This window comes from Planococcus citri, chromosome 2, assembly GCF_950023065.1.
Source record: "Planococcus citri chromosome 2, ihPlaCitr1.1, whole genome shotgun sequence".
Taxonomy (NCBI): domain Eukaryota; kingdom Metazoa; phylum Arthropoda; class Insecta; order Hemiptera; family Pseudococcidae; genus Planococcus; species Planococcus citri.
Genome location: NC_088678.1, coordinates 45789333 through 45816130, shown reverse-complemented (window position 1 = coordinate 45816130; position 26798 = coordinate 45789333). Strand labels below are relative to the sequence as shown.

The window sequence follows — 26798 nt, the reverse complement described above, 5'->3', positions numbered from 1 at the left end:
TTACTCAAAGACATCAAAACGACTCTTTTTGCTGATACACGATTTTCTCATTTTTGTTTAAAATACGTTTGCAAATGAGTTCTGGCACCATAAATTTCTTCAATTACTCAAATTCGAAGCATTTAGTTGCAAATTTGAGTTGAAAAATATTCACAATATAAAAATGTCTTATCACAATTTTGCACGGTTCCCCCTTTTCAGAAGTTATGCGAAAATCCGCCAGATGTCAGCCACTTTGCGTGAATTCGCGAATAAAAGGTGCCAGTGCAATCGTAGAAATTAGTGATGTTGATATTTAGAAAAATTTTATATCGATATATCACGATATTTTTCCAACAGATATCGATATATCGTCGATATATCGATATCTTCAATATTGCCTTGAAAGTACCTATTTTTCCCATTTGTATACTCAGTCATTTAAGTTTAATTGCGAATTAACAACTGCAAAAAATTTGGTACGACAAAAAGTTTTTTTATAGATTTTTAAAAAAGTGAGAAAATTTTTTTTTGAAAAAATTTTAAAAATTTCTTTCTAATTTCAATTTTTACTCATATTTTTGGCTGTTTTCGTGCATTTTTTCCTCAATTTTTGACGATACGATATATCGTCGATATTGATTTTTCATATCGATATGTCGATATTGGATCTCATATCGATATATCGTTTAAGATATCGATATATCAACACCACTAGTAGAAATCGTTTGCTACGAGTTTTCGTTTTTTCTTTGGATTAATTTTTGAGCATACTTACTCAGTTTAGAGATTTTTATCGAGTTCTATTTGAGCGATTGTGATTTTTCATTTTACTTTATTATTCGAGAAGCATCCTATCTTCTCCTTTGGACAAGAGTTTTCATTGAAGTACAAACTACAGAATAGGCTCCAAATCTTGAAAGAAAAATTAATGAAAAAAACTGGGACTGAAAAATAAAAATGCATCACTCCATTTGTTTTCCTTCCAACATTATTTGACACTTCAACTTTCGAAACTAATTACAATTCATTTTTATCCGTTATCCCTAGTGTTGGCCTGAGAATATTCTCAATGCGCATAATCTGAGAATATTCGCGAATATTCGCGAATATTCTCAAATGCTTGGAGAATATTCTCTCAAAAAAATAAAAATCATGACTTTTTTCAAAAAAATTGAAGATTTTTCTTCAATTTTCCACAATTTACAAGTTTTACATCAACTTTTCTTTATAAATTTCCAATTTTCCTTAATAATTTGAAACCTTTTCAATGGAAATTTGGAAAGTTTCCGATTATCTCTAAACTAAGCAATAATGTTCTAATTTTTTGAAACGAATCTGCGGAATATGCGCAAGAATCTGCGCATATTCTTGCGCATGCGCAAGCAAAAAAAGAATATTCGCGAATTTGCCCAACACTAGTTATCCCGCTGGCCGGAAAATCCAGCAGCAGCGAAGCGATCTGGATCTGCATGAAGTTGAAAAGCCGAAGCCGAAGGGACCGAAGTTGATTAATTTTAGCTTCAAAATTTAATTTTCCCAAATGGTTCGAAGCGCTCTCTACTACTCTCTACATGAATAAAGATTATTCAAAAAGTAATTAAATCGAATCCTCGTTAGAGCTCGCTAATTTCAATATAAAAGTTAAAACCACCAAAAAAAAACAAACAAAACAATTTTCGTTCTGTCGACGGAGTGGGGTGAAGTAGTGGGATGTGATATGTGATTGATAACTTAATTTATTATAAAAATTGCGTGTTTTAATTTAAATATTTATAATCGTATAATTCGTTATGTCCGGTTATAAGCGAGTAAATTACCATGAGCTTTGCCGCCTTTGCACTTCAACGGAAGGAACTAAAATACACATTTATAAAGAAGAAGGAAGCCGAAGACAACTCCCCACTAAGATAAAAAAATGTCTCCCTCTAAAGGTAGGGGTTCCTTTTCAGTATAATAATAACGACCCCTCTTCAATTTATTACATTTCTATTCTACTTGTACACTTTCGAAATCCTGTGATGGCTGTAATGTTCATTATTAATTATGTTCACTTTTGAGAAATTTAAAGCGAATCGAAGATTTCGAAATTCCCTCAATTGTTATCAGCGTAATGCATGTTGGTGTGGCCCGCTGATCTGCAACCTTGTCCCCATCTTCTCCTATTTTATTTTAAATGAAACATGACTATTCTCATTATGTTGCTCAGGTACTGGACAATGATCTTCTTCCGAAAATGATTTGCAATAACTGCGCCAATAAACTAGACGAATACGACAATTTTCGACAGCTTTGTTTGAAAGCAGAATCAATGCTACAGAGCTTTCGTTTATCTTTGAAATGTACCGGCAAGGAAACAGACAAGGTACCTTACCTACCTACCTATACTTGATTCTGATTTCATCAAGTGATACGATTTCATTTTTTGAAAAAAAAAATTGATAAATAAAAAAATGAATGTTATTTTACAGCTACCAGTTTACGTTAAAGATGTGCAACTACAAGCCACCTTAGTGGAAAAAAGTCCAGTACAGCAGCCCGAAACCCAAATTCGTTCCTCAGTACAAGTTCCAAATGTTACTAATGTGTTTCAAAACACCACCGATAATGAATCAGATAATCGTGTGGTAGCTTTAATGACGTTGCCGAGTAGAATCGGCGAAGAAACAGGACAGATGCCTTTACAATGTTCAGCACCGTTGAAATTAAATGGTGTACCATCGTCGGTCGTCCCAGTGAATGTGGAAAATTTATCTAGTCTTATGCAAGTAGTGCCTGATAACGATATATCTCGCATACAGCAGTTCGAGTTACCTTTACAAGTATATAATTTTTGAATGTCTGATTGTATTTAAACACTTCTGTATTTTAAAAATTCCTTTGTTGGTAATTACAGACAGAAATGGCAGTTGTAAATGATGCTAATAATACACGATACAATGTTTCGATACCTACTGGCAATAGTGATACAGTTATTCATCAAAAAGATGTCACGAACGTTATTCAATCATTACAGGTGAATTTTTTACCTCACATTGAATGGGTCATAACTTCAGCGATCGCCAAAGTAAGCGTATTTTCAGTGTGAAATAAACGAAGACGGAAATATCAACCTGAACAAAATAATACAATCGAATTCAGCTTCTGGAAATGTGTCATATGGCGAAGCATCAATACCAGTATCGATAGTAGCTTCGTCGCAAACCGGGCTTACCTCCAATACTACCGCACAAGATGTCGTGATGCAGGTCGACCTCACCATAGATGACTCTAATAATTTGAAAAGGTACAATAACGCAACCATATCTCGTTGAAATGTTGGCTAGGCCTAAATTGAAACTTTTTTTTTACAGCTGTGGCACCTGTGGTAAAATATTGAGCGATCCGAATGAAATATGTAATCATACTATCGTTAGGCCTGCTACCTCAAGTGAATCGAACATGCCTCAGCAAAACGCAGCTACTTCTGTTATACAATCGGTGAATTCCATTTTTACACCAACAAAACCCTCCAGAAAGGCAGCCAATAGTGATCAGTTTTTCAAATGTGATGTATGTGAAAAACCATTTCGTAAGAAAGAGCATCTTTTTCAGCATCGAAAATTACATTCTGGTATGTACATATTAGACCTCAATTATTGTAAAATGTGATTTCAAGAAGTTGAACATTAGTCATTAATCGAACTTTCTTTCAGGTGAAAGACCTTATGTTTGCGGCAGTTGTGGTAAATCTTTCAGTCGGAAAGAGCATTTGTTTAGGCATACGTTAGCTCATACCGGAGAAAAAACACATTCCTGTAATATTTGTGGTAAAACGTTTAGTCGTAAAGATAATCTGCACAAGCATCAAAAAACGCATGGCATAAATGGTCCTTACGAATGCGAGATTTGTGGTAGGTTTTTAAGACCGATTCGCTTGCATGGGCTTATGAAGTGAAAACACGCTGATTTTAATATGTTTATAGGTAAATCATTCATCGTGAAACATTATTTCTTGATGCATCAAGCTAACCATGGCACCGACGATAACGAAGAACTACCATTCCAATGTGAAATCTGTAAAAAAGGTTTCATTAAAAAAGAATTCCTAAATAGTCATAAAGTTAGGCATAGAGTTCGCGTGAATCCTCAAGTAAGCGCTGCAGAATCCACAATCACGACCACTTCCCAAGTACGTGAATTTTTTCAACTTTGAAACTGAAACCTCAAAATCCTTATTTTAAATTATCAAACATGTCTGATTAATTTCGTGTAATTTCAGCTGGAAGAAAATGATTTGATGACTATCAACTCGGTTGCTATATTATCACCCAACATCGTACAACAAACAGCATCTGATACCATATACATATCAGCTCAACCATCAGCATTTACATTGACTGCAACGGGTGCTTCGAATACAACTACTGCTACGCAGACTCCTTTATTTTCCACTGCTCTTACCGAAACTCAGTTGTTGGAAAATTATTGTCATCTGACTTCAACTGCTGTTTCATCTTAGCTATAAAATGCCGACGCTTTTGTTTGGTCAGCAAATCAGCAATTTACTAATTAGATTTATGGGACATTATCTGTGTACTGAACATATCGTACAAACCAATAATTATATCAGATAATTAAATTACAATATTGTGTATCATATGATGTAGTTAGATTGGGGTATAATTTTATCTGGTCATATGTTTTCTAAGTCGGATGTTTTTTCTCTTGTTTTTGTTGTGTTCTATGCGTATAGCAGTGTAGCATTTTATTTTTTGATTTTAGATAAGCTATTGTGTTATGTAAACGTGTACTTTGTTTTTATGCGTATATGTATTTAAAAAAATTTTAATTATTTTTCGTGCCATTTGGATCTCAAAAATTTTGTTTTTCGTTTTAAATATGGCCAAAAACACTCCTCAGCAATCATGCATTCTTTTAATTTGATTTAGATCTAATCTAGTCAGTCTTCACTTCTTCAGCTCTACAAAGTTTTAAACATGAATTTAAAAAAAAAATTGATACAATCATTGTTTTTTCAACTTTGAGTACAAATTAAATTGGATTAATTTAATAATAATCATTTTTAAAGGAATTACATATCAATTCCATAGTACAGTTGGAATATTTGATTTCAAATTTAATTTGAATTGCAGTCTTTACTATTTTTTTTCGTTAGTAAATGGGTATTTTAATTTTATAAGTGTGTTACTTTCGCGTTTGTTTCAGAAGAATAAAAAATTACTTTTAAATATTGGCTCATTTAATTCGTACGAAGGCCTCCTTCGACTCCTACATTATTCTCAGTTATTTCCCCGAATATTTAACAAACAATGAGATGAGCCGTGTCCATGCTTGCTTGTCTTTTGTCCAAAATATTTCAAAAATTGAAATAAAAAAACTGTAAGAGGGCTCGAACAAAATTTAATGTTCATCCGAGCTTCCGAGCCCATCCAAGTTTTTTTTCATCGTTGGAACTGTTGGAACACCCGGTACAAAACACGTGTATATTTTCCAGCTATCTGATTGAAGAACGAAGTTGAAGTTGTTTATTTTTTTTATGTTCACAACTGATAACGAACTGATAATTCAGATTCAGTTGAGTGCTCGGATTTGAATGTATCTAAATGGACTACTGTTGTTTCATGTGTGCATTTTCTAATGAACCTTCGTTTAGTTAATATAATGTTTTCCTCGAGATAAAAAAGTAAAATTTAATTTGATCGATGTTTTTTCAATGTAACCACTAGGGGAAGGAGCCGAAGAAAACGCCGTACCATCTGATTTGATTTAGGGAAGGTATTTTTGAATAATTTCCAGTTCTATCGTAAGTAAGATAAATTTAATTAAGCATCGTAGCATTCTGAAGCAACTAAGATCTGTTCTTTTCATTCCAGATGAGAAAGTACATTCGAAAGCCAGATAGTCGACGGTATGTCACTTATACGTCAGAAGAATTAGACCACTGCCTAGAATTGGTTGAAAATGGCTCTCTAAGCGTAGTAAAAGCATCGAAAATGTTCGATATCCCCAGAAGAACTTTGTACAACAGGATTTATGTAAAAAGAAGTACAAATGGTAGTCCCAAAAAATACGGAGGGCAGCCGGTATTCAGCAAACAAGAAGAAATAGAACTCGCACAACATTTCATCGCAGTTACAGAATTTGGATTTTCTATAAGTAAAGTTGAGATGCGATCGTTCGTTCGTGACTACTTACTTAATATCGGTAGAGTTGTTCCAAGATTTCGTGATAATTTACCGGGTGCAGATTGGTGTGATGGATTTTTGCAAAGAAATCCCACCGTGAATGCGGCAATGGCTGCAAATAAAGGGACGTGTAGTGTAATTAACAATCCAAAAGTTTACAGAGTTGAATGTGTAAGTATTTTGTAGAATTCATCGGTATATTCTTTCCTTCATTACTGTAAAGTTTTGTTTTTCTTTTTTAGAAACCCGATAAATCTGGAGAACCGAAAAATCGCGTGAATCTATCGAAAGTAATCGAGGATTCCTGTGACAGTGACGAAGCTCAACAATCTATCAATAATCAAGAAACTGAAGCAGGTTTGCCGAAGAGAAGAGATCGTCCGCTGAAACGTAAAAATTGTATATTAAAAGAAGTCTTGCCTTTGGGGTCCGAAATCGTCATCAGTGATAGTGATGAAGCTGAATTAGCGGAAGTAAGCTTGCTAAAGCGACGTTGTGGACCACCGAAGCGATATTTGTAGTCACCAGTGATATTCTATTTTGTAATTTAATACATACGTTAATTTTTCTAAATATGTATCGCTATTCTGTCATTTATTCTGCATCATGCATCTACATTTCATTTTGTTCGTGAATTTGAAAAACATGTTTAGTCGCTGCCTTTTCTGCAAAATGATTTCAATCTAACATAAATTTTCTTCCATATTAATGAGAAAAATTTTTTTTATGAAGAAATCATTCATCGGTCATTTTGCACCTTATTCGTTCATCCAGTTGACGTTTTTCATTTACATAATATGACGCAGATACCTTTACCTCACAGTAATCACACTTCTTCGAAACACGATTACTAGTATTCATTCCTTGAGAGTGGCAAATATTCAAATAAAAAAATATATATATATGAGAAATAACAGTTTTCTTTTTAAAAAAATAATTATCGCAATAAATTAATAAATTACAAGAGGACAGAACAAAGAATAATAAAATTAAACTTAAACAAGAACTAAAAAGTTGGCAACCTAAAAAAAATTGAAGTATTAATATCAACAAGCAACGTAATGTTCCAGGCATAAAAAAGTCAAATCAAAAACGTAAAAAAATAAAGTTTACACGAGCATTCAATACATTGACGAATATGCATTGTTCAGCAGAAGACATGAAGTTTCGTCATGCAAAAAATCTACAGTGACGTTTGAAAATGGCATTCGCGTTACTTCTGTTCTTATTTTTAAACCTACGATTAGACCTAAATAAATTTATTACGTTAGTGAAATGAGAAAAAAAAATGAGAGGAATATTTCAATAAGACCGAATTAGATAACCTCAAACAGGAATATAAATGAATACAAATTTATCTATATTCAAACTTTTAAAAATAAACAGCAAAATGCAGGTGCGCTTGCTTTAGAAAAACAATAACGGACTCTCTAGTCTTCGCTTTAAAAAACTTTTAATTTACTTTTCAATTTCCTGAATGGAATGTTGACTTCTGTGTCAGCTAGAACCATAACATTGGCACGTATGGTTTTTCGAAACTGAAATTACAATGCAAAAATCTCGTACAATAACAACGTAACGATATACAATGAACACAAACAAAACTATCGTACACATTCTCATCATAAACAAAAAAAAAAAAAAAAAAAAAAAAACCACTAAGAAAAATTCTACAAAGTAAGATACATAAATTAAACGAATGTAGACATCTGTACATTAAAACTTACACGAAACATATTAAAAAGAATAAAATAACTTTGGATGAGGAAAAGAAAAACCGAACAAAACAACTTTACTTTTGGTTAGCTCTGTATTTTAACCTAGGATCTTCTTTCCTAACCGGCATAGGGGCTGCCATTTCAGGTAAAATCGGAGGTAAAGGTGTCATTATAGGGAAAGGCATAGGAATTTCGGGAAATTTACAAGATTTAAGTCTAGGATCACGAAAATCGACAATAGGACGAACTGGTTCTTTATCTGGTACTTTTGCTTCCATCATTCTAGGATCGGGTCTTTGATCAAGTTTCGAATTAGGAACGGCGTTCTTGGTATCTAATCGTGGATCGATTGTGTGAGGCTTACGAGGATCTGCTAGTCTTGGATCAATACGTGGCGTTTCGTTCATAGATTTGACAGCTAAAGCATGACGTGGATCTTGCGGTATGAATGGTGGACATGAGTGAGCATTTTCTACGTTTTCTGTACTCGATGGATTCATTAGTTTCTTTTTGAAGCGAGGATCGTTTACACACATCTGGAAAAAAATGATATTTTTATAATCCGAATTCAAACTGATTAATTTACCGGATAGAAATATACGTACTTTGGCCACGTCCGTCATGGAAGCGTAATTTACACGAGGAATAAACGAGAGTGGTTTTAATTTATACTCCATCGGGGGATGGGCAGTAATCGAAGCATTTATTTCTGTGGCAGCATCGTGAATAGGAACAGGTTTAAATGGTAACGTTCGAAAATCGATATCATTATTTGGATTAGATTCGTGACTATTAGAAGCAAACAACGAAGCGGTGTTCAATATGCTATTAGCATTTAAATAACGCAGATCAACGTCTTCATTTTGAGAAGGCTTAGCTACATTGCTCGTCATTTGATCAATTTGATAATTTTTATCATCCGAAGACCTCCTGCTAACGCAACAAAAAGGAAATAAGAAAACACAATCATGAATATTTTCTACAAAAAACGAAGCTAAATTGTGAAAATATTTACCTAGAATGCGAGAACACTCGATCATCTCTATCAGAGTTCGATGGTAATGAATCCGTAGAAGCTGGTTGGTTGCTTGAGGAAGCATCTGTTTTCATAACAGACTTTAGTAATTGAGTGACTTCGTCGCTAAGATCGATATTTGCTAATTGCGAGGGATCAACCATCTGTAAAGAATATAGAAAATTATTAATTACTTCACATGTAAGACATCCATCATTAAAATATTAACGATTTCGTACCACAGAATCAGTCTCTTGAGAAGGTGCCGGTCTAGACGAAGAAGTATTCGGCAAATACGTATTTACAGGATTAGAATTATTTGATTTCTCATTGCTAGGAACGTTATTTGAATTAGTTTGAATTGTTCTCAAAATAGTAGCTAATGGAGATGAACTCTCGGGTTTCTCCGGTTCTTCCTCATCACTTGAGTACCAATTAACGTCTGCCTTACCATCTTCTTCGTCGTCTTTTTCATCAATATTGGAATTCTAATGGAGAAAAAAACCATACAATTAGTCGTTCAACAGAGAAATCCGAAGTACCTAGAATAATTTTCAGTACATACTTGACCGGTTTCGGCTTCTTTTTGATGTTGTTGTATCCTTAAAAATAATTCTTGTTGTTTTTTAGGTAGATGAGATAACGCGTCCGATGGTTCTTTTTGTTCGTGTTTCGGACTTCGTTGTTCTTCTACAATGGCAGGAGTAACAACAGCTGGAGTAAGTGCAAGAGCTGGAGCTGAAAATACACCGAAAAATCAATTGAATTCCAAAAAATTTTACAAAGAATAAAAATAAGGAGAATCACTCGATTCGGCATTCTCTAGCAATTTGATGGAGAACCTACTTTATTCATAAGATCGTTTACTCACCTTGTTCTTGGGGTTCGTCTTCTTTGTCGAAATCTGCATCCCAAGGAGGTTCTTCCAGTTCAGGAAACATGTTCGAATAAGTATCATCGACTTGTTTTTGTTCGTGTTTTTTCTTCTTGTCGAATTTTCTTTCTTCTTTTTTCGAATGTTTTTTACGTTTTTCAGAATGTTTTCTTCTTTCGCTATCGCTGCTGTGATCGTCGCCTTTCTTACTCTTTTTTCTATGATGACTCTTGTGCGCAGTATCTTCATTGCTATGCTTTCTGTCGGTGTCTTCTCCATCTGTTGTCGTTTCTGTGTGTCGGTCATTATGATCATGGTTCATTTTATTATAAATAGTTTCGTCACTGAAAATATAATATTTCATCAGTTGATTCTTTCTTAACATAATTACTAGGACTTTGGCCTTTGGGAGACCTTCTTTCAATTATGCTGAATAAGAGGAACTCACTTTTCATCATCGTCGTAGATTTGAGAACCGCTCTGAGGAGAAGGCATAGGTGTGGAACTACCTTCTTCGTCTTTAAAAACAGAAAACAAACGGAAATGTCACAAAAATATCTACAAAAAATCCTTCATAATTTCGTTTACGTACCTCGAAATTCCGGTGGTATTGGTATTTTCACGTCGAACAAAGACGGTATTCGAGAATTTTGATTATTCGCATTAGCTGATTCTTTCTTCTCTTTATGAGCCGAGTATGTAGAACTTCCGCTATTTTCTCGGTGAAAGCGTTGCATATCATCGATTTCTTTACAAGGTATATCCGCGTACTGGAGAAAGAAAAATACGACAGTTAATAACGTTACGATACTTTCGAGGATCTATCTCGTTCTTTTGGAATTAAAATTACTTTTTTGAGAACAGCTCTTTGAATTTCGTCTAATTTCGAGTGACTAAATTTGCAACTTTTGCCAAGATGACAAGTTGATCCAGGAGTATGATGATATTTACAAGGGAAATCATTGTGCATGTATATACATTTATCTCGTTTAGTACAGCAATCGTTTAGATAGAATTTACAAACTTCCAGTTTACGAGGCATATTGTACTGATGCGAATACATAGGTTCGTTCCCCTGTAAAAAAATATATAAATTTAATCAATTCTAAATAGTTTGTACGGAATCAATAACACAGAACATTGAAAAAAATCACCAAAAATAAAATTTTTCAAATGACGCAATTTGAGATACCTACCCTCTGATTTTTTCCTTGATTATTATAAAAGTCATTATTATCTTCTCTATCTCTGGGTTTTCCTTTGCGGTGCATTTCTCCTCCTCCGCGCACTCCGACACCGCCGCCTCTACCTCGTCTTTTGGCCATGCCTACGTTGCAACGATCAGGTCCACGGTCCAGCCCGCGATCGGAGCCTCTATCAGGACCTCTATCAAATCCTCGGTCCGGTCCTCTATCCGATCCTCTATCGAAACCTCGGTCAGGGCCTCGATCTGAAAGACCACGGGGACGACTTCGATCTTTCTTATAGTTGTCTCTTCGTAAAGGAGATCGTTTATGGTACGGTCGAGAATCGTCGTTTTCATCTGTAAATTCAAATTGAATTTTTTTTGTTAATTTGTGATAAATCCGAAGAATGGGCTAAAATTGCATGCAGAGATAAAAAGCAAATAGGCGGTCTACTTTCAAAAAAAAAAAAAAAAATCGAGTATATGATCAGAAATACACGTTGCCAATTTTTTCTTGTTTTTACCCTACCTATCGTCAGATCACCACCTTTGTTTACGATCTCTTGAGGAAAAATAAAAACCCATTAACCCACCTTCATTAGGGTACATCATCGAATCATTTAAATCATACGGCATTTCATTTTTCATAGGCATATGCGGTTTTTCACTATCATTCAACGAACCTCCTAACACATAAATCATATCATCATCGTTGGTTTCTTCGTCATAATTCTTCATACTGGGAACTTCGTAATTCGACTTGTTATTCTGAAAAAGAAAAAAAAGACGCACAAAATTATAACGTTACTTCCGCAGGAAATACGAGCAAAAATTAATTTTAAAACTGTCATTTACTTTTTCGTAATACGTTTTATCGTTTCTGATACACCCATCGCCATCATCCATTCTTCTGCGTTTTCTTGGTATATCAGAATACGTCGATCGATCGCGTCTCGAATTTTTATGAGATTCATGATGATGGTTTCTCTTGTCTTTGAGATGATGAGAAAAATATTCTGCGAAGGAGTTCTTCACCTCATCGTGAAGTTTTTGTTCGAAATTTTCAATTTCAAAATGTGGGAAGTCTTTATTTACGATTGGGAACTCGTTATTGTTAGGACATTCTTTGATTGGGAAGGTTGGCTCGTTACTTTCATCCTCCAATATTTCGCCATCTTCGATATCATCGGCTTCCATTTCTTTACTGTAACATCGAATTCAAAACATATCTCGTTAGAAGACATAAAATTTAATGATTAAATTTAAAAATCAATACCTAAAAAAAAATAAACTGCTACGTAATCTTACAATAAGCCTATTACCTAGCATTTATATTTACTACATTTTTCACTTAAAGCTTGTTTTTAAAATAATGCTCTCGAGAAATTGTTCCAAAAAAATGAAGGGGTAAGTTCAAAGAAAATTCCTGACAAAAGAACATGTTACACAATCAATACTGCTTTTTGATAGAATGAATAATACAGATAGCTAATTTCCTAACATCATTATCATTTTGTATGACTGCGATGAATACTTCAATAGATACGTGTCAAATTAAATACCAAAAACATTTACATTGAAAATAACAAATGGTCGATAAATTATAGAAAGACTCTCTTAGGTAAAATCAAACTTCTATTCGTGAGAGGGAGAGAGAAGTGAAATAAAAGGGGAAGTCATTATTACTCTCTTTTTTTATTCGAACTCGACAAACCACCAGACAGCGGTTGGTCTATTGAACCAGCATTTTACTCTATTCGTCTCCTAGGATCCCTATTTCTTACATTCCGTTATTCGATTTTCAACTTCAGAAATTTTGCGTTTGAAGTGAACCTATTTAATACAACTTGGGTACATGTAACTCAAGTGTTTCTTTACAAGTCACTCGATTTTTATTTAAATTATAAAAACCATTTTAATCCTACAGGTCTTTACGAAACTTCAACATTACTTGATTTAAAACGCACGATTCCGTACACGAGATTAATGCCACTTATGGATTACTGCTATCTCTCTAGGAGGCAACGGAGTGTGAGGAGAATTTATACGAAAATATAGCAGCAATCGATCATTGACGTTTGCTTCAATCATTAAAAAATAATTAAGTAAAACTAAGAGCTTTTTTCACGGATTATTAATCTGGCTGCTTGGCTGGAGTGTTTCAAAATCACTATTTTTTCCAATGAATATTGAAAAAGATGACCGAAAAAAAATTACTATTTCACGTTTCAAGGTGACCGAAATCCATCAAGTAAAGTTTTTCTTTCGTTAAGTAGGTAGGTGGCAGGTAGGCACAGGTAGATAAACATGCACTACTCTAGTTCATTTTTTCCCGGCAAATTTCGTGGAGCAAATTCGAAGTGCATTTTTAGTAGGATAACAAGATTGGATAATCATCACGAACGCATCGAGGTTACGAAAAATGGAGATAGTAGGTGCATGCGTATTTTTAGAAACATTATTTCCTTCGCAGCAATTAAGCTAACATCAATTTTAATTTGTTCCTTAATTTTAACAAGCAAATCAGAAACATCTAATCGGTTCATCTTCGAGATTTAGAACAAAACGCAGTCACTTTTGAGAAATTTTCAATTTTTGAAAAGTATTTTGGATCAATTTTTATCCTGTAGTACAAGAGGGGAGGAAGGTGCTGTTCAAATGTTAGTTCAATCCCGAGCGAAAAAGTTGAATCATAGAACGAATTTTCAACACAAGTTCTCACGAATGAATCCACTCCAAAAATATGAAAGTTTTTGGTTGCAACAAATGAACAATGATGAAAGAGAAATAACCTGAAAATTGCTTACTTATACGACAAAACACACGTTTATTTTAATGGAGCACAATATTTGAATTTTGAACCCATTAACGCCAATTTTTTTTTACCACTGAATGAACTCAAACCCTACATGATTTATGGGCAAAGATATTCCCAATGCAAGTCACAAAAACTTCTATTTCGATCCTGTTAAAAGAAAACAGGTGGGTACGCGTAATAATACGATACAAATAGGTAGGTACTAGGTACTAGGTAGGTAAGTGTAGGACTGTAATAATTACAACAAAGAGTAACTTTGAAGAGGACCTAACCCGTTCAAAACAATATTCAGATCGTAAAGTAAAATAACCGCGAAGAAACCAAATAAAAAGACACCCGTCACGAAAATATCTCTACGTTATTTCAATGTCAATTGTCATACGAAATCAACCAAGTCCATCAACAATTATCTCAAAGTAGTAAAGTTGAAACCAGGAAATTAAAGAAGAATAGGAAACTGATGCAGTATATAAATCTAACCTACGTAATACGTAATTACGTTCATACTTATATCTAGTATGATACTCGTGTACGTTTTATTTCACTCTCTCAGCCATACTTAGTAATCAAATTAGAAACGCATACGTAGCAAAAATAACTCCTCCATCCCCCTTACTTAAACCGAACGAAACGAAAACGGATCAGTCAACATCGACCTCGAGGTTCAGGTTAAAGGTCAACCCTAACACAATGTTGTATCTTCAATACTAAAAACCACAATGGTAAGTACATTTTGATCTCAGAAATTCAATTAGGCGACTTCGAATTCCTCTACAATACTTTGCTTCAACAGTTTACCTACTCCCTTCGAAAAAAGTACAACATAATTTTAATTTTCGCCCCCTTTCGCTAGGTACCTACATCGGATTCAATTCGAACGAAGTAGCGCGATCTCTTTGAAAGTCACTCGTTACTCGACTACCTACTCGTTTCAACTTTTTAAAAATAAACCGCACACGAGAGGTAAATTCGATAAATTAATACCGATATGATAAGTCACACCAAAGGATTACAACTACTAATCGTAAATTCGCAATCTCAAATCTGGAACACCGACACCGCCTTCGTGACGTCACACGTTACGCCATTCTCGTGTTTCGAAAGATACGAATACGATTGCGATTTCATTTCGCATTCGTACTACTCGTTCGACTAACGATGAACGAAACTCGATACGATAATCGTTTAGTTTAGGAAAAAATAGTAATTTACGATAATCTACCTCATAATTGAACACATTTCCTTCGTTAATTATTCATCGTACGTACACGAAAAACAAAAAATTAATATGCTGCTCATTTCATCTGCAATGATGAGCTAATTGGCGAATGACGACGAGAAACCTATCTAAGGAAAACCGTGCGTATTCACCGTCATTCATTTCATTCTACGACTTACAAGTTTGGTTCGGAAAATGAAGTACATACAGTAAGAGAAGGAAAATACTTCAACGACGAGTACGTGCGAAACATTACGAACGCAACGCGAAGATCGTTTCAATGGTTACCAAATTGCGTTAAATTGAACATCTAATGCATCGTTTCGTTTACGTTACGATTCAAAATCAAAACCATCACTCGAAATCGAACGAACTTCATACCGTACGTTTAAACGATCATTACTCGATAAAATTAGATTAATAAACAGCGATAATACATAAATATTATACAATCGTTATACTACAATACTCGTACCGAACTGATGTAGAAATTAAATGCATGAAGAGTAACTCCGGGCTGTTATTAAGACCAATTTTTGTTGTATTTGTGCAAAAAAAGTCATTCGTCAGCCTACATTAAACTATAATAATTAATTCACTGGTTTAAAAAAAATGTAAAAAGAAAAGCGGGTATTTTCAATGCTTAAGAACGCCCCTAGACGAATATGCAGCATCAAACAACGGCAACAGAGCAGCGTCATCAAATATCAATACCGTGGCTGGATCTGAGAGTGGCGTTTGAATCATAATACCGACTATCGTATTCGTATCACTTTGAGTGAAAAGAGAGAGAGAGACTGAATTATACGGTGAATTAAAATGAAAAAAGTAGTACGTTACATTGCTTCTACCATCGCTGATTCGAACTGCCTGCGTACGCCGTCGTGTGGGAGCTCGGGCTTCGCTTTGCCCATGTTACGGCAACTTATCGGAAGGGGAAGCTGTGTACAGCAAGTACTACATTGACAAGCACACACAGTCGCACAAATAATGAATGTAGGACGTGAAATGGACGTTGCGGTGCTGAAGCGAGGTGAAACATGACAGGTTGAAGGGGCAGGGGTCGGAGAGGCTACGTAGAGAGGAACGAACTTCGTGTATGCGCTACAAGTAGAAAGCGACCGACGATCGATCTAAGGTATATTCGCGTTTACATTTTACACAATTTTTTATGATTCTCAATGGACTGAAGAGTGTCTGAGTATGTGTGCGAGTAAAATTGGAATTAGGCTTCCCGTACCCTAAAGTTACCTGAGCCAGTGGTTACCAATGTATAAATCACATGAAAAAAGACATGTGTTTCCAACTGACATGACTGGCTGACGGAATGGGGATGGCGATGGTGGCACAGGTGCGAAGAATTCATGGAATTGGATTAGTTGTTTAGGCTACATTTACAAATTACAAATCTACACACTGTTATCGTAACACTGTAGTTGAAGATTTTAAATTTAGGTAGCATCTAATACGGTTATCAATTCTGATACTGTCTAAAAATTATCTATGATGTTATCTAAAGTACACAATACTTGAATACTACAATACGCGTGATTCCTTTGTCTAGACTTCTGCGGGAGATATCACAATACAAAGGACAAAGGAAAAAAAACGAAAGGAAAATGTCAAGTATGTATGGACTACTGTAAGGGAGCAGGCGACTCTAGTCCCTTAATTTCAGTAAACAACGCATCGATACTTTTCTGAAAAGTTAATGGACTACCAAACCTATGAAGTGATGTACTTATGACAATACAATAATGCGTGGTACACAATAATTAGGGCTAGGATTTACATAAGTAGGTATAAAGGGACGGAGTTCATAAAATTATAATTTTCATCTCAAATTCCCAATAAATATTGCCAATTCCCAGAAAAAAGACGATTGGCAATTCCCTATGACTAATAATTATTAATCATCAATGCATCACCCATTTGCTTGGTACCCTCTTCATTCCTCATTTAAAAATGGTAATTTCCACCATTTGCCCTGACTTTTCTTCACTCGGTCCCTAGCAGTTTGTAGCTTATTTTCATGCTGAGGGTTGCTGAGGCGACAGATTCATGGTTCAAGGAACTCTCATGAAGAAGGAAAGAAGAGTCTGAATATCAACTTGTCAATCACTTTTCAAACCTCCTAAAAAGCAATTGCAATCATGAATCAATCAATATTCAATTCTAAAACACATGTAGTTGAAAATTCAAAAAAATGAGTAGGTAGGTACCTGTATCAGCCAACTGTATGATTGAGAAGGTCTAAGTATTGTATATTCATAATTGAGTAACCTAAATTTTTAATGTGTAAAAAATACACGTGTTATGAATAAAGTATACCAAATAAAAGAAGAATCATAGTTCATAGTACCTCTCTCACAAGTTCATCCTCGTTACACCTGATGATTGTGATGATCACTATTCACTTTTCAAAACTTTAAAATGAGGTCACAAGTGGATAATGCTTCATTTTGAACACAATAATAAGGGTTATATACGATTCCTAGCCAGTAAAAAAAATATGATGCTTAAAAACCCTGATGCCAATAGGTAGATGATTTATTCAGAATAAAGAGAAAATCAACATTGTCTAATAATTCATTCTTTTTAAAATTGTTTTTCAATTTTCACTTTTTCTCCATAAAAAAATCAATTTTCTAGATAACCATAGGGTTTTACGAAAAAAATTACTAGAAACAAAATTACAGACGGGGAAATTTCTTATCAATTTAGTTCGGAACATTGGAAGCTTAGTTTTTAAGACATTTGCAAAAAATGAACGTTGAACTTTTCAGCTTGAAACAAAATTATTTCGAAAACTAAGCTTCCTAGAGGTTAAATCATAAATGTAGGTAATCGCAGTCACCTGATAGGAAATTCTACATCCTACATCATTTTTTGATAGGATGCTTGTTGGTTGGCTCTGAAAATCGATTTTTACTGCTAAAATTTTCGAATAAAAAATTTGTTTTTTAGGTAAAGCTCCATGCGAATAATAATTTATAATGAATTATTCGCCATTTTCCCTTAATCAGTGTGAAATTCCAACAGCATTATTTGAAAAATACTCATCAGTTTTCGATTATTACAATTTGAATTTTGAATTTGAAAACTATTTCATTTGTACTTTGCAGTTAGTAAGCTCTCAATCATTTTATCTGCCATTCTGCCAGAGATATTCGTAACATCGTTCAAGGTCGTGAAATATCATCTACCATAGGGAGCATTTTATTGAGAGAGAGAGAAGAAAAATGGCTCATGATCGATAAAACTGACGTATACAAATATCGATAAGTACGTTCTTATCAGTTATATCATAATTAAATATCAAGATGGTATAAAATGCAATAATGCACAAGTTTGAAGCTCAACTGCTGTAGATAAGAACAACCGTTGAAAAAAAAAATTGAAATCAAAATGCATCGAACAGAGTAAAGTGCAGTGGAACTATTAGAAGAGTCGGGCTCTTACTTTGTACTACTCGTACATTAAAATATGGGTGAATCGACAACTATAAAATCAACACCCACACGAGGACCAATTGCAGCTTCCTTTTGAATGCACACGCTTATTCATTCCACTCAACTACGTTACCAAGAACGAGCATAACAAATTTCCATTCGTCATAACCGATACGATAGCTCATATGTACGTCACCAGCGATGAAATTCCACCTCTCATCCTTCTCAGTACATTCTATCCATAATCCAATAATACTACCAACAATTTATCGACAATTCGACGTGTATGTTGTTTGTTTACCAACTACCAAGTAGTCGTAATGGGACAAATAATCTAATCAACGTTTTTGTTATACCTAGTTATTGTTATCGATTTTCCAGCTTAAATAAGCAAAACTTCGATAAGAGTGAACTTGGCTATTGTCAACACAATTCACACATTGTAACAGAAAAATTTGAAAGTTCATCTCACCATTTCTTATTTAGACCTTCCCAAGATGCTAAAATCACTCGAAATCTCGAATATTGTACAACGATACCATCATACACACATATTAATTGACTTGTATTCTTGATTTAAAAAAAATTATAGGCTACCACGAGTGCAATACTTAGTACGAAAGCTAGGGTTATACGTAATCGCTTCCATGCTTTATACCTATTTTCTTAGTTTTTACATCTCCTTCCTGTAATCATACACTTTCCCTACTCAAGCAGTTCATTCAGCCGCAATTTGATCAGAATAAAAAATGATTAACGTAAGTACTCTACATATAAAGAACTTTGGTAAAGATTTACCAACTCGAGTAGCCAAAATTTTAACCTAAATTTCAGAGAAGGTTTTATTTAGGTAAGTAAATATCAATTTACGGTCTAACCTGCAAACAATCCCATGAAAGGAAATCTATACCGCGTATAATTAGGTCACGAACAAGCGTATTCCGTGATAAATAACTAGCTAGGTATTTTGATGCAAACTACAAGTACAAAGGTAGGTATCCAACGATCAAATCTTTACTATAATTGTACAACGTGTAGAAGGAATTTTCAACAGGAAAATTTCGAAAACGAAAAATTTCGATACATTAGGGTAAACACGTATCTACAAACAAAGATGAATCATACTGATACTGAAGAATCAAACGTAGGCATATATAGGTAGGTAATCCCTATGTCAGGTAAAATTACGTAGGGACAGAGAGAAGCCACAAGCCAGTTTAGCATGATCTAAAAATACATGGACTTGTTTCATTACCAAACTCAAAACGGTCAAACCATAGACGATTGTCTCATTGGAATATAAATAGAATAGCTTTACCTATTTGAAACATGATATCTGTAGTCAGATTTTTTACTCAAAAAGAATTAAATAACGGTGAAATAAAAACAACGAAGCTGTGTAAAAACAATGAGAAACAAACACGTAGAAAAAAATTATTACCTAAACCGATACTTTTTCAACTTGGATTTACGATATGCATGTTCAATTCAACTCTTTTCCTTTCTAATTTTAAATGAAAGCTGACGCTGAAGAATGACCTTCGATGATCCAAACTGGATTATTTTTGAAATAACACAGAAAACTAAACTAACGTAAGCTGATTTTCAAGTATTATATTATCATGTAGGTAAGGTACCTATACAACCTATCCTGCGTACATGTCTTCAAAATATGAAGCTATGTGCAGGATGAGGGGGCAAAATTTATGCTGACGATTGATTTATTAAAAGAATCAATTTTTGTCACAATGAAAAACATTTGAAAAAAATGTCCATTTATCATACAAAATTCTTTTTTTTGAAGAATTTTCCATCTGTTAAGTGCTACCAGTTTTCCCCAGAATTCATTAATATTGAAATTTTTTGGGCTAATTTGAAAAGTAGAACTGATCAATTGAAAACGATTGTCAACAGGGTCGTGTACAGAGAATTCGAACAATGGTAAAAATAAGGAGATCCCCATTAATTTTTGGTTGTCATTTTCCCTGAAAGAGTCGACACGCGAGCTTCAAAAAAGAACGATCATGAGGAAATTTCAGGGATGCCGATGCCAATGTATGACATTATCAAAACGATAAGTTGAATCCGATGAAATGATGACACATCGACCATGATCATGAAACGATACGATTTACGATAGCATACAGGGTGCCCAGAAATATCGAGTACCCCTAAGAAAGTTTTTCATTAAAAATATAGGTTGGCAACGTGAAATACATGATTGGTGGAATGTTATCTCTCCAGTCCAACAACCAATCATGTGCTATCATTATTATCATTCACTGTGACCAACCGAAGTATTTTTAGTAGAAAACTTTTTTAGGGGTACTCGATGTTTCTGAGCACCCTGTAGTAACAACTTCAACTTGCCTTATTTTTCGCAAGAATTGCTGATAAATTCAAAAAATGGGACATTGCGCATCGCAAATCAAAATTGTGGGTGAAGCCTACTTGCAAAACAAAACAACCTCCCTCCACTTTTTAGCGTGAATTTCTTGACGTAAACTAGCGATTCTAGCGGTGGAAATGAGGAAACACGATCTATCGTGATCAGCTGATCACTGATCATTATCATTCATGAATTGAATCAAATCAATCATGGTACTTCGGAAAAGTTGATTAATTATTCACATCCCTGGAAAATTCTTTATTCACTTCTCCTGTCCCTCTGCTTGGGTATGACTGTCAGAAATGAAAAATTTGAAAACGTTCTCAATCGTCAAGAAAAAAAAATAAGAGAAACAAAGCCGTAAAGTGTAAAATCCTTCATATAAGATTTAGATTCAAGTGTCAACTACACATCCTCAATAGTTAATCAAAAATTCTTTTTTAAAATAGATATTTTGAGCGACAATTGGAAAGCTGAACTTGGAATTGATTTGTTTCTTACAATGTAAAAATAGATAATATTCCAAATTTTTCATCACAAAAGTCGATTTTTGAGAAAAATAGCATACAATTTCCAAACGGTAGAAGGTGCTCATTTTTTTCTCAGTGGTTTAAAAATACAAAATTCGATTTTTTAATAGTTTTCTCATTCAAAATGGTCAAATCTGTTTTGGTTAGAACATTTTTTTTTTTGTCAATATTATGTACCAAGTGACTGATCAATTGTGGGCTTCCCTAGAGTATTTAATTGAGATTTTGATAACATGTAAGTTGTAACCCATTTGTTTAAGATGAGTCGGAGTCAGATACACCGATACACGATACACGTTGACAATCTACAAAATCGCAACAAAAAGTAGTACTGGGGGAGCTCACAATTCATCAAACATCCGGATCATGAAACCGAAAGATATACAACCACGTCATCGACCACAATTGACACCGAATTTGTCAATTTTTTCCATGTTCAACATTTCCATTTGAAAAAAATCAGATTACACCATTTTGTGAACCCCTTAACCCTACCACAGGTGACTCATCGAGCTGAAACACATGTTTACCTAGACAAGAATCCACACAAAATACATCATAAAATGAAGCAACGAGATTGAAAATCTTCAAATTTTGTCAATTCATTTTAGACTGGTTAGTTAACGTAATATTTCGTCACCCTAATACGTAAAGTATCTAACTCCACTTTTTTTCAAAAATGAGTTATGAACACCATCTGAATGGTGAACACTTCATATGGAACTTCCGACCTTAAAAACTACTCTAGGCGAATTCATTGGTGTACAATTCGCGTTCGAAGTCAAGAAAATTATTTAACTCCACTAAAAGATAACGCACTGTTTATTTAGCTACATGAAACTGTTTCATTTTTACGTTACATGAAAATGAGTTATGAACACCATTTGAAAGGTGAACACTTCGTATGGAACTTCCGATGTTGAAAATTACTTCAGGTGAATTCATTGGTGTACCATCCACGTTTGAATTCGAGAAAACTATCTAACTCCACTCAGAGTGGCTTGAAAGGTGTCAAGTGAAAAAAAATTTTACCAGAATTTTTTTTTTAGTATAATAAATAACCTTAACTATGTAACATCCGTCAATAGTTGATAATGCTGTTTTTCGCATTTCCTGAACAATTTACAAAAATGGAGTTAGATATTTTACGTATTAGGGTGACGATTTCCAATTTGGAAAAACACCCTCCTCCCTGCATAATAAAATAGGTATATAAGTAGGTACTAAGAATTTAGAAAGCAAAAGAGAAGCTAACAGGGGGTTTCGAGGTTACGAATTACAAAACGAAATTTAAGGGCTTCGAAGTCTCGCTACCATACTTTGCCAGAGTTTTGAGCGTTGTATTCCAATAATTATCAAATGCAATTTGTAAAAGCAGAACGAAATCAGCCCTTAAAAAAATGAAAGCAAAGAGATTTTAAATTTCCACCCAAAAATAGAACCTGAAACACCAACCAAATAATTCAAATCTGGTCTAACACGATGGAAAAAACAAGGTAGGTATAGTAAAGAAATTAATCCATGAAAACATTCCAGCATAAAAAATTTCATCTGACGAGTTCATCATGAAAATGATTCTTCGAGCGTGAAAGTAACCAGTTATACTGTAATAGCAGGTCGTTGACATATTTCAATGAGAATTTTGTGACCGTTCTTAAACAAAGATACGTATAAGTATGAGTCATTGCAGAAATACAGAATTTTTCAAGCATCAGAAAAAAACAGAGAAGTTCCTCAATGCAACGTAAAAGCTAAAAGGGTTGATACCGATAGCCTAAACTCATCTATGAACATTGACAACCTGAAGTTGCATTTATTAGCTAGGCTAACTGTTACATTACATTCTACGAGTAGGTATTTCGCGTAATTTTTCACTACATTATCGATCTGTTTTACGAGATGAGATGTGAGTATTTTGCGCGAGAGAGAACGTCAATAATGTGCCATACTCTCAATTACATTAATAAACAATGCATTGCATACATACGCTGAAATTACGATACACGAATACGCACTTCGATTCTAATACATGAAGTTTAAATTGTCAATCGTAATAAAGAAACTAATCGACGAGAAAACAAACCTCGTCATGTACTGAATGAAGGTCAAATACAAAGTACAGACCAACCTACGTAGATTGAAGTTTCGCTTCAGCCTTACCTGAAGGCAAGGTAAAGTAAAATCACACCAAAGTGTATAACTTTGAAAAATCACACTAAAAAAAGGTAATTAAAAAAACTGAAACCATTGAAAAAATAATCTAAGAACCGTTATCTAATAATTGGCAAACCTGTACGTGTAAAATGATCGCTGCGTATAAAGTGTTTCTGTAGCTACGCCAAGTTGACGAAAGTTTATAAGCTCAATATTCAAATTGCGATTGTAAATTCTAACGTAAGGGACTCGGATGAAATTACGAATTTCATTTCTAGCAGTTTACGTTAACATTTTTTTTTTTTCAGTATTCATAATTCATTACAATAGCCAACGAAAAGGAAATGGAAAGAAACCAGTTTGTTGAAAAGGAACTTGTTACAAAGTGGTTCTCAAAACGTGTCTAGACACGACAACGACGACGTCGTAATCAATAGGAGAATAATTGTTTTAGCTTTTCTACTAGGTACAATCAAGAAAATTTGTTTTGAGAAAATTTCGAAATTTTTTAAAACAATACCTCGCTATTCAGCGTCGAGAATTAATGTGTACGTAAAATACGAACAAAGAAATATGGCGTTTGAATCGAACAGCAGCAGGAAAAACACACGCCAATGCACTTGAAGGTGACCAACAAAATCAACGTTCGTCTTTCATCCGATAGAGGCGAAGTTTTCGAAATTTCCACGCTATGGTGCATGCGCTCATTTTTTTCCAATGCTCAAAAAATTATGACTCGATTTTTTTTCTCTCGAAAAATTACTAATTAGATGACGTGGAATTTGATGGCAAAAATGATATCTCTTTTGATAAATTATTACGAGTACGATTAACGGGCAGAATAAAATTAAGAAACGAATTTCTTTACACTAAAATTACATTAAACTAAACGTTAAATACTGCGATCGTCTTGTTTAAGATTGTAGTGTTTGGTATTTATACTTTACCCTTTTCTCTTTCAATCAATGATTTAACGAGGATATTTTATGCTAGTGTACAAAATTAGCTGTAACTTCGATTCATTCGAACTTTTATCTATCATTATTAGTTAGAGAACGATATGGTCGCCGATACCAGAATAATAAACGACATGAGACGCAATATCAAGCCCAGCGAAAGAATTACGAGGTCGGCTGATGACGTCATCAGTGGTTCCGGAATGGAATTTAATGAAACCCTCTCTTTCTTCTCTTTTCCTCTCGCTCCACTCGGCACTAGTGATGTTGATATTTAGAAAAATTTTATATCGATATATCACGATATTTTTCCAACAGATATCGATATATCGACGATATATCGATATCTTCAATATTGCCTTGAAAGTACCTATTTTTCCCATTTGTATACTCAGTCATTTAAGTTTAATTGCGAATTAACAACTGCAAAAAATTTGGTACGACAAAACGTTTTTTTATAGATTTTTTAAAAAGTGAGAAAATTTTTTTTTTGAAAAAATTTTAAAAATTTCTTTCTAATTTCAATTTTTACTCATATTTTTGGCTGTTTTCGTGCATTTTTCCTCAATTTTTGACAATACGATATATCGTCGATATTGATTTTTCATATCGATATGTCGATATTGGATCTCATATCGATATATCGTTTAAGATATCGATATATCAACACCACTACTCGGCACTCACGTCTGCGTTGCATTGCATTCGACACTTGGGTGAAAACTCAACTTTTACGAGGGCGAGGGGGGAAACACCTTAATTTTTTCTCTCAATGAAGATTAAAAGAATTAAAATTACACTCGATAATTTTAACGCATTTTCACAACAACGTTAACCTATCGAATATAAAAACAAATATTATCAAGTACACACTCGGGTACGACATCGATGACGTTCTGTACAAGGCCTAAATAATGGAAAAAATATACATATACCTACGTATTCCGTACTTAGATATCTACATGCAAAAAATAAAATTATCGAATATCGTAGCACATTTACGCCGTTATACATAATATTGTTACTTCTAATCAAAATTTTGAAAATAATCTCAAGCGTTAATAAGCCAATTGCATAGGAAATTATTCCTTACATTATTACTAAGTTTACAGTACGCCATCTTTTTTTTTTTTTTTTTTAATTTCAAAGTTTTTACTTTTCATTTGCGTGTGAAAAGAAACGCTGAATTTAGTTTTAAGTTTAGCGGTGATGTTTTCGACGTAAATATGCTTCGGTTTTGATTTTTTTTCTTTACCTACTTATTTACTTAAATGTTACTAAACCTTCTAGTAAGATTATCGTTGCTAGGTGGCAATGTATTAGCGCTAATTTTCGGGCGCCATTATTACCGTTTAGTGTTGAATTTAAAAGCAGAAAATGCTGTTTTGATTCTACTAAATCACTAATAAATACGCGATATCCGAGGTTTTAAAGGTGCGGTAGATTACACGGGTTATCTTTTTAATTAGCAATTAAGGAGTTTCTGGATATGATTTGCGCGAATTCACTCGATATAATAAATATAAAATTGAATTATAAATTATTAGATGGATGCTTGCGTATGATGAAACAAGACGAGGTTCGCCTAGTTGGCCGCAATGTTGCCAGGATCTGAAGATAGATTTTACCTCGCATATTGACGCGGTATTTTTTGGTTTCTTTTCCATAGGTTTTTTGAATTGAAGATTTCACTTTTGAAATTTCATATGGTTTTGGAACGATTTTGAATTGTTCAATTATGTCTTTTTCAAGTTTCGAACTCGTTAGGTTGATAAATAATGTTGTTATTACCAGTTTTCAAAAATACCTTCGTACGTTGATAAAATTTCAATTTTGAAAATAAAAATCTTCGTATTACGAGTACGACTTTGTTTTTTTCTGAATTGTTTATAATATTTTTATAGCTGGTCAGCAACTCCATAAGTGTGGAAAAAAAGTGGATTAAGTTAATTGAATGCAAATTGTTGTGGTGTTTCAGTTTATTGTTTGGTAGGTAAGTGTCGAAATTGCGCAAAGATTATCGAGAATTTTTATTTTAAAATATAATTTTCTTATCCAAAAAATTGATAATTTTCATTTTGACGATGGAAATGATTTTTCTCGTACTATGAATTGCATTTTGAGATTCAATTCATTGCAAGGGTTAAAGATGTTTGTTGGAACCTACTGCGAGTGTGCAAGAAAACGCAGAGAGAAATTCTCGTTTTCATTTCTAAATAGGGTCACACGACTGGCAACAATGCGCAACCAATGAGGTTGTTTCAGTCGCGAATGAATCATTCACCATCATCACAATTTTTTCAAAAATAAAATTTCACGC

General features: G+C 34.0%; 2 protein-coding genes across 18 annotated transcripts; one reads left to right on the top strand and one right to left on the bottom strand.

Moving 5' to 3' along the window:
- Positions 1-1469: 1469 nt before the first annotated feature.
- LOC135836105 (zinc finger protein 610-like) lies at positions 1470-7835 on the top strand. Of its 2 annotated transcripts, none has more exons than XM_065350728.1 (11): positions 1470-1913; positions 2189-2344; positions 2451-2801; positions 2876-2995; positions 3063-3265; positions 3333-3592; positions 3675-3872; positions 3945-4150; positions 4241-5757; positions 5856-6338; positions 6410-7835. In XM_065350728.1, exons 1-9 carry the CDS (start codon positions 1773-1775, stop codon positions 4478-4480), a joined length of 1875 nt encoding a protein of 624 aa, XP_065206800.1. In that variant the 5' UTR covers positions 1470-1772; the 3' UTR covers positions 4481-5757; positions 5856-6338; positions 6410-7835. The 2 variants fall into 2 exon arrangements, with proteins under 2 accessions (XP_065206800.1, XP_065206799.1); XM_065350727.1 differs by having other exon boundaries at positions 4241-5785.
- su(sable) (suppressor of sable) lies at positions 7070-26040 on the bottom strand. Of its 16 annotated transcripts, none has more exons than XM_065350711.1 (13): positions 25734-26040; positions 11816-12164; positions 11554-11728; positions 10971-11317; positions 10625-10849; positions 10367-10544; positions 10223-10292; positions 9772-10118; positions 9466-9638; positions 9140-9388; positions 8901-9064; positions 8491-8818; positions 7070-8421 (listed from the first exon to the last, which is right to left on the bottom strand). In XM_065350711.1, the coding sequence occupies exons 2-13, from the start codon at positions 12155-12157 to the stop codon at positions 7960-7962; spliced, it is 3060 nt and encodes a 1019-aa protein (XP_065206783.1). In that variant the 5' UTR covers positions 12158-12164; positions 25734-26040; the 3' UTR covers positions 7070-7959. The 16 variants fall into 16 exon arrangements, with proteins under 16 accessions (XP_065206783.1, XP_065206787.1, XP_065206785.1 ...); XM_065350715.1 differs by having other exon boundaries at positions 25738-26040; XM_065350713.1 differs by having other exon boundaries at positions 25762-26040.
- Between the last annotated feature and the right edge of the window lie 758 nt (positions 26041-26798).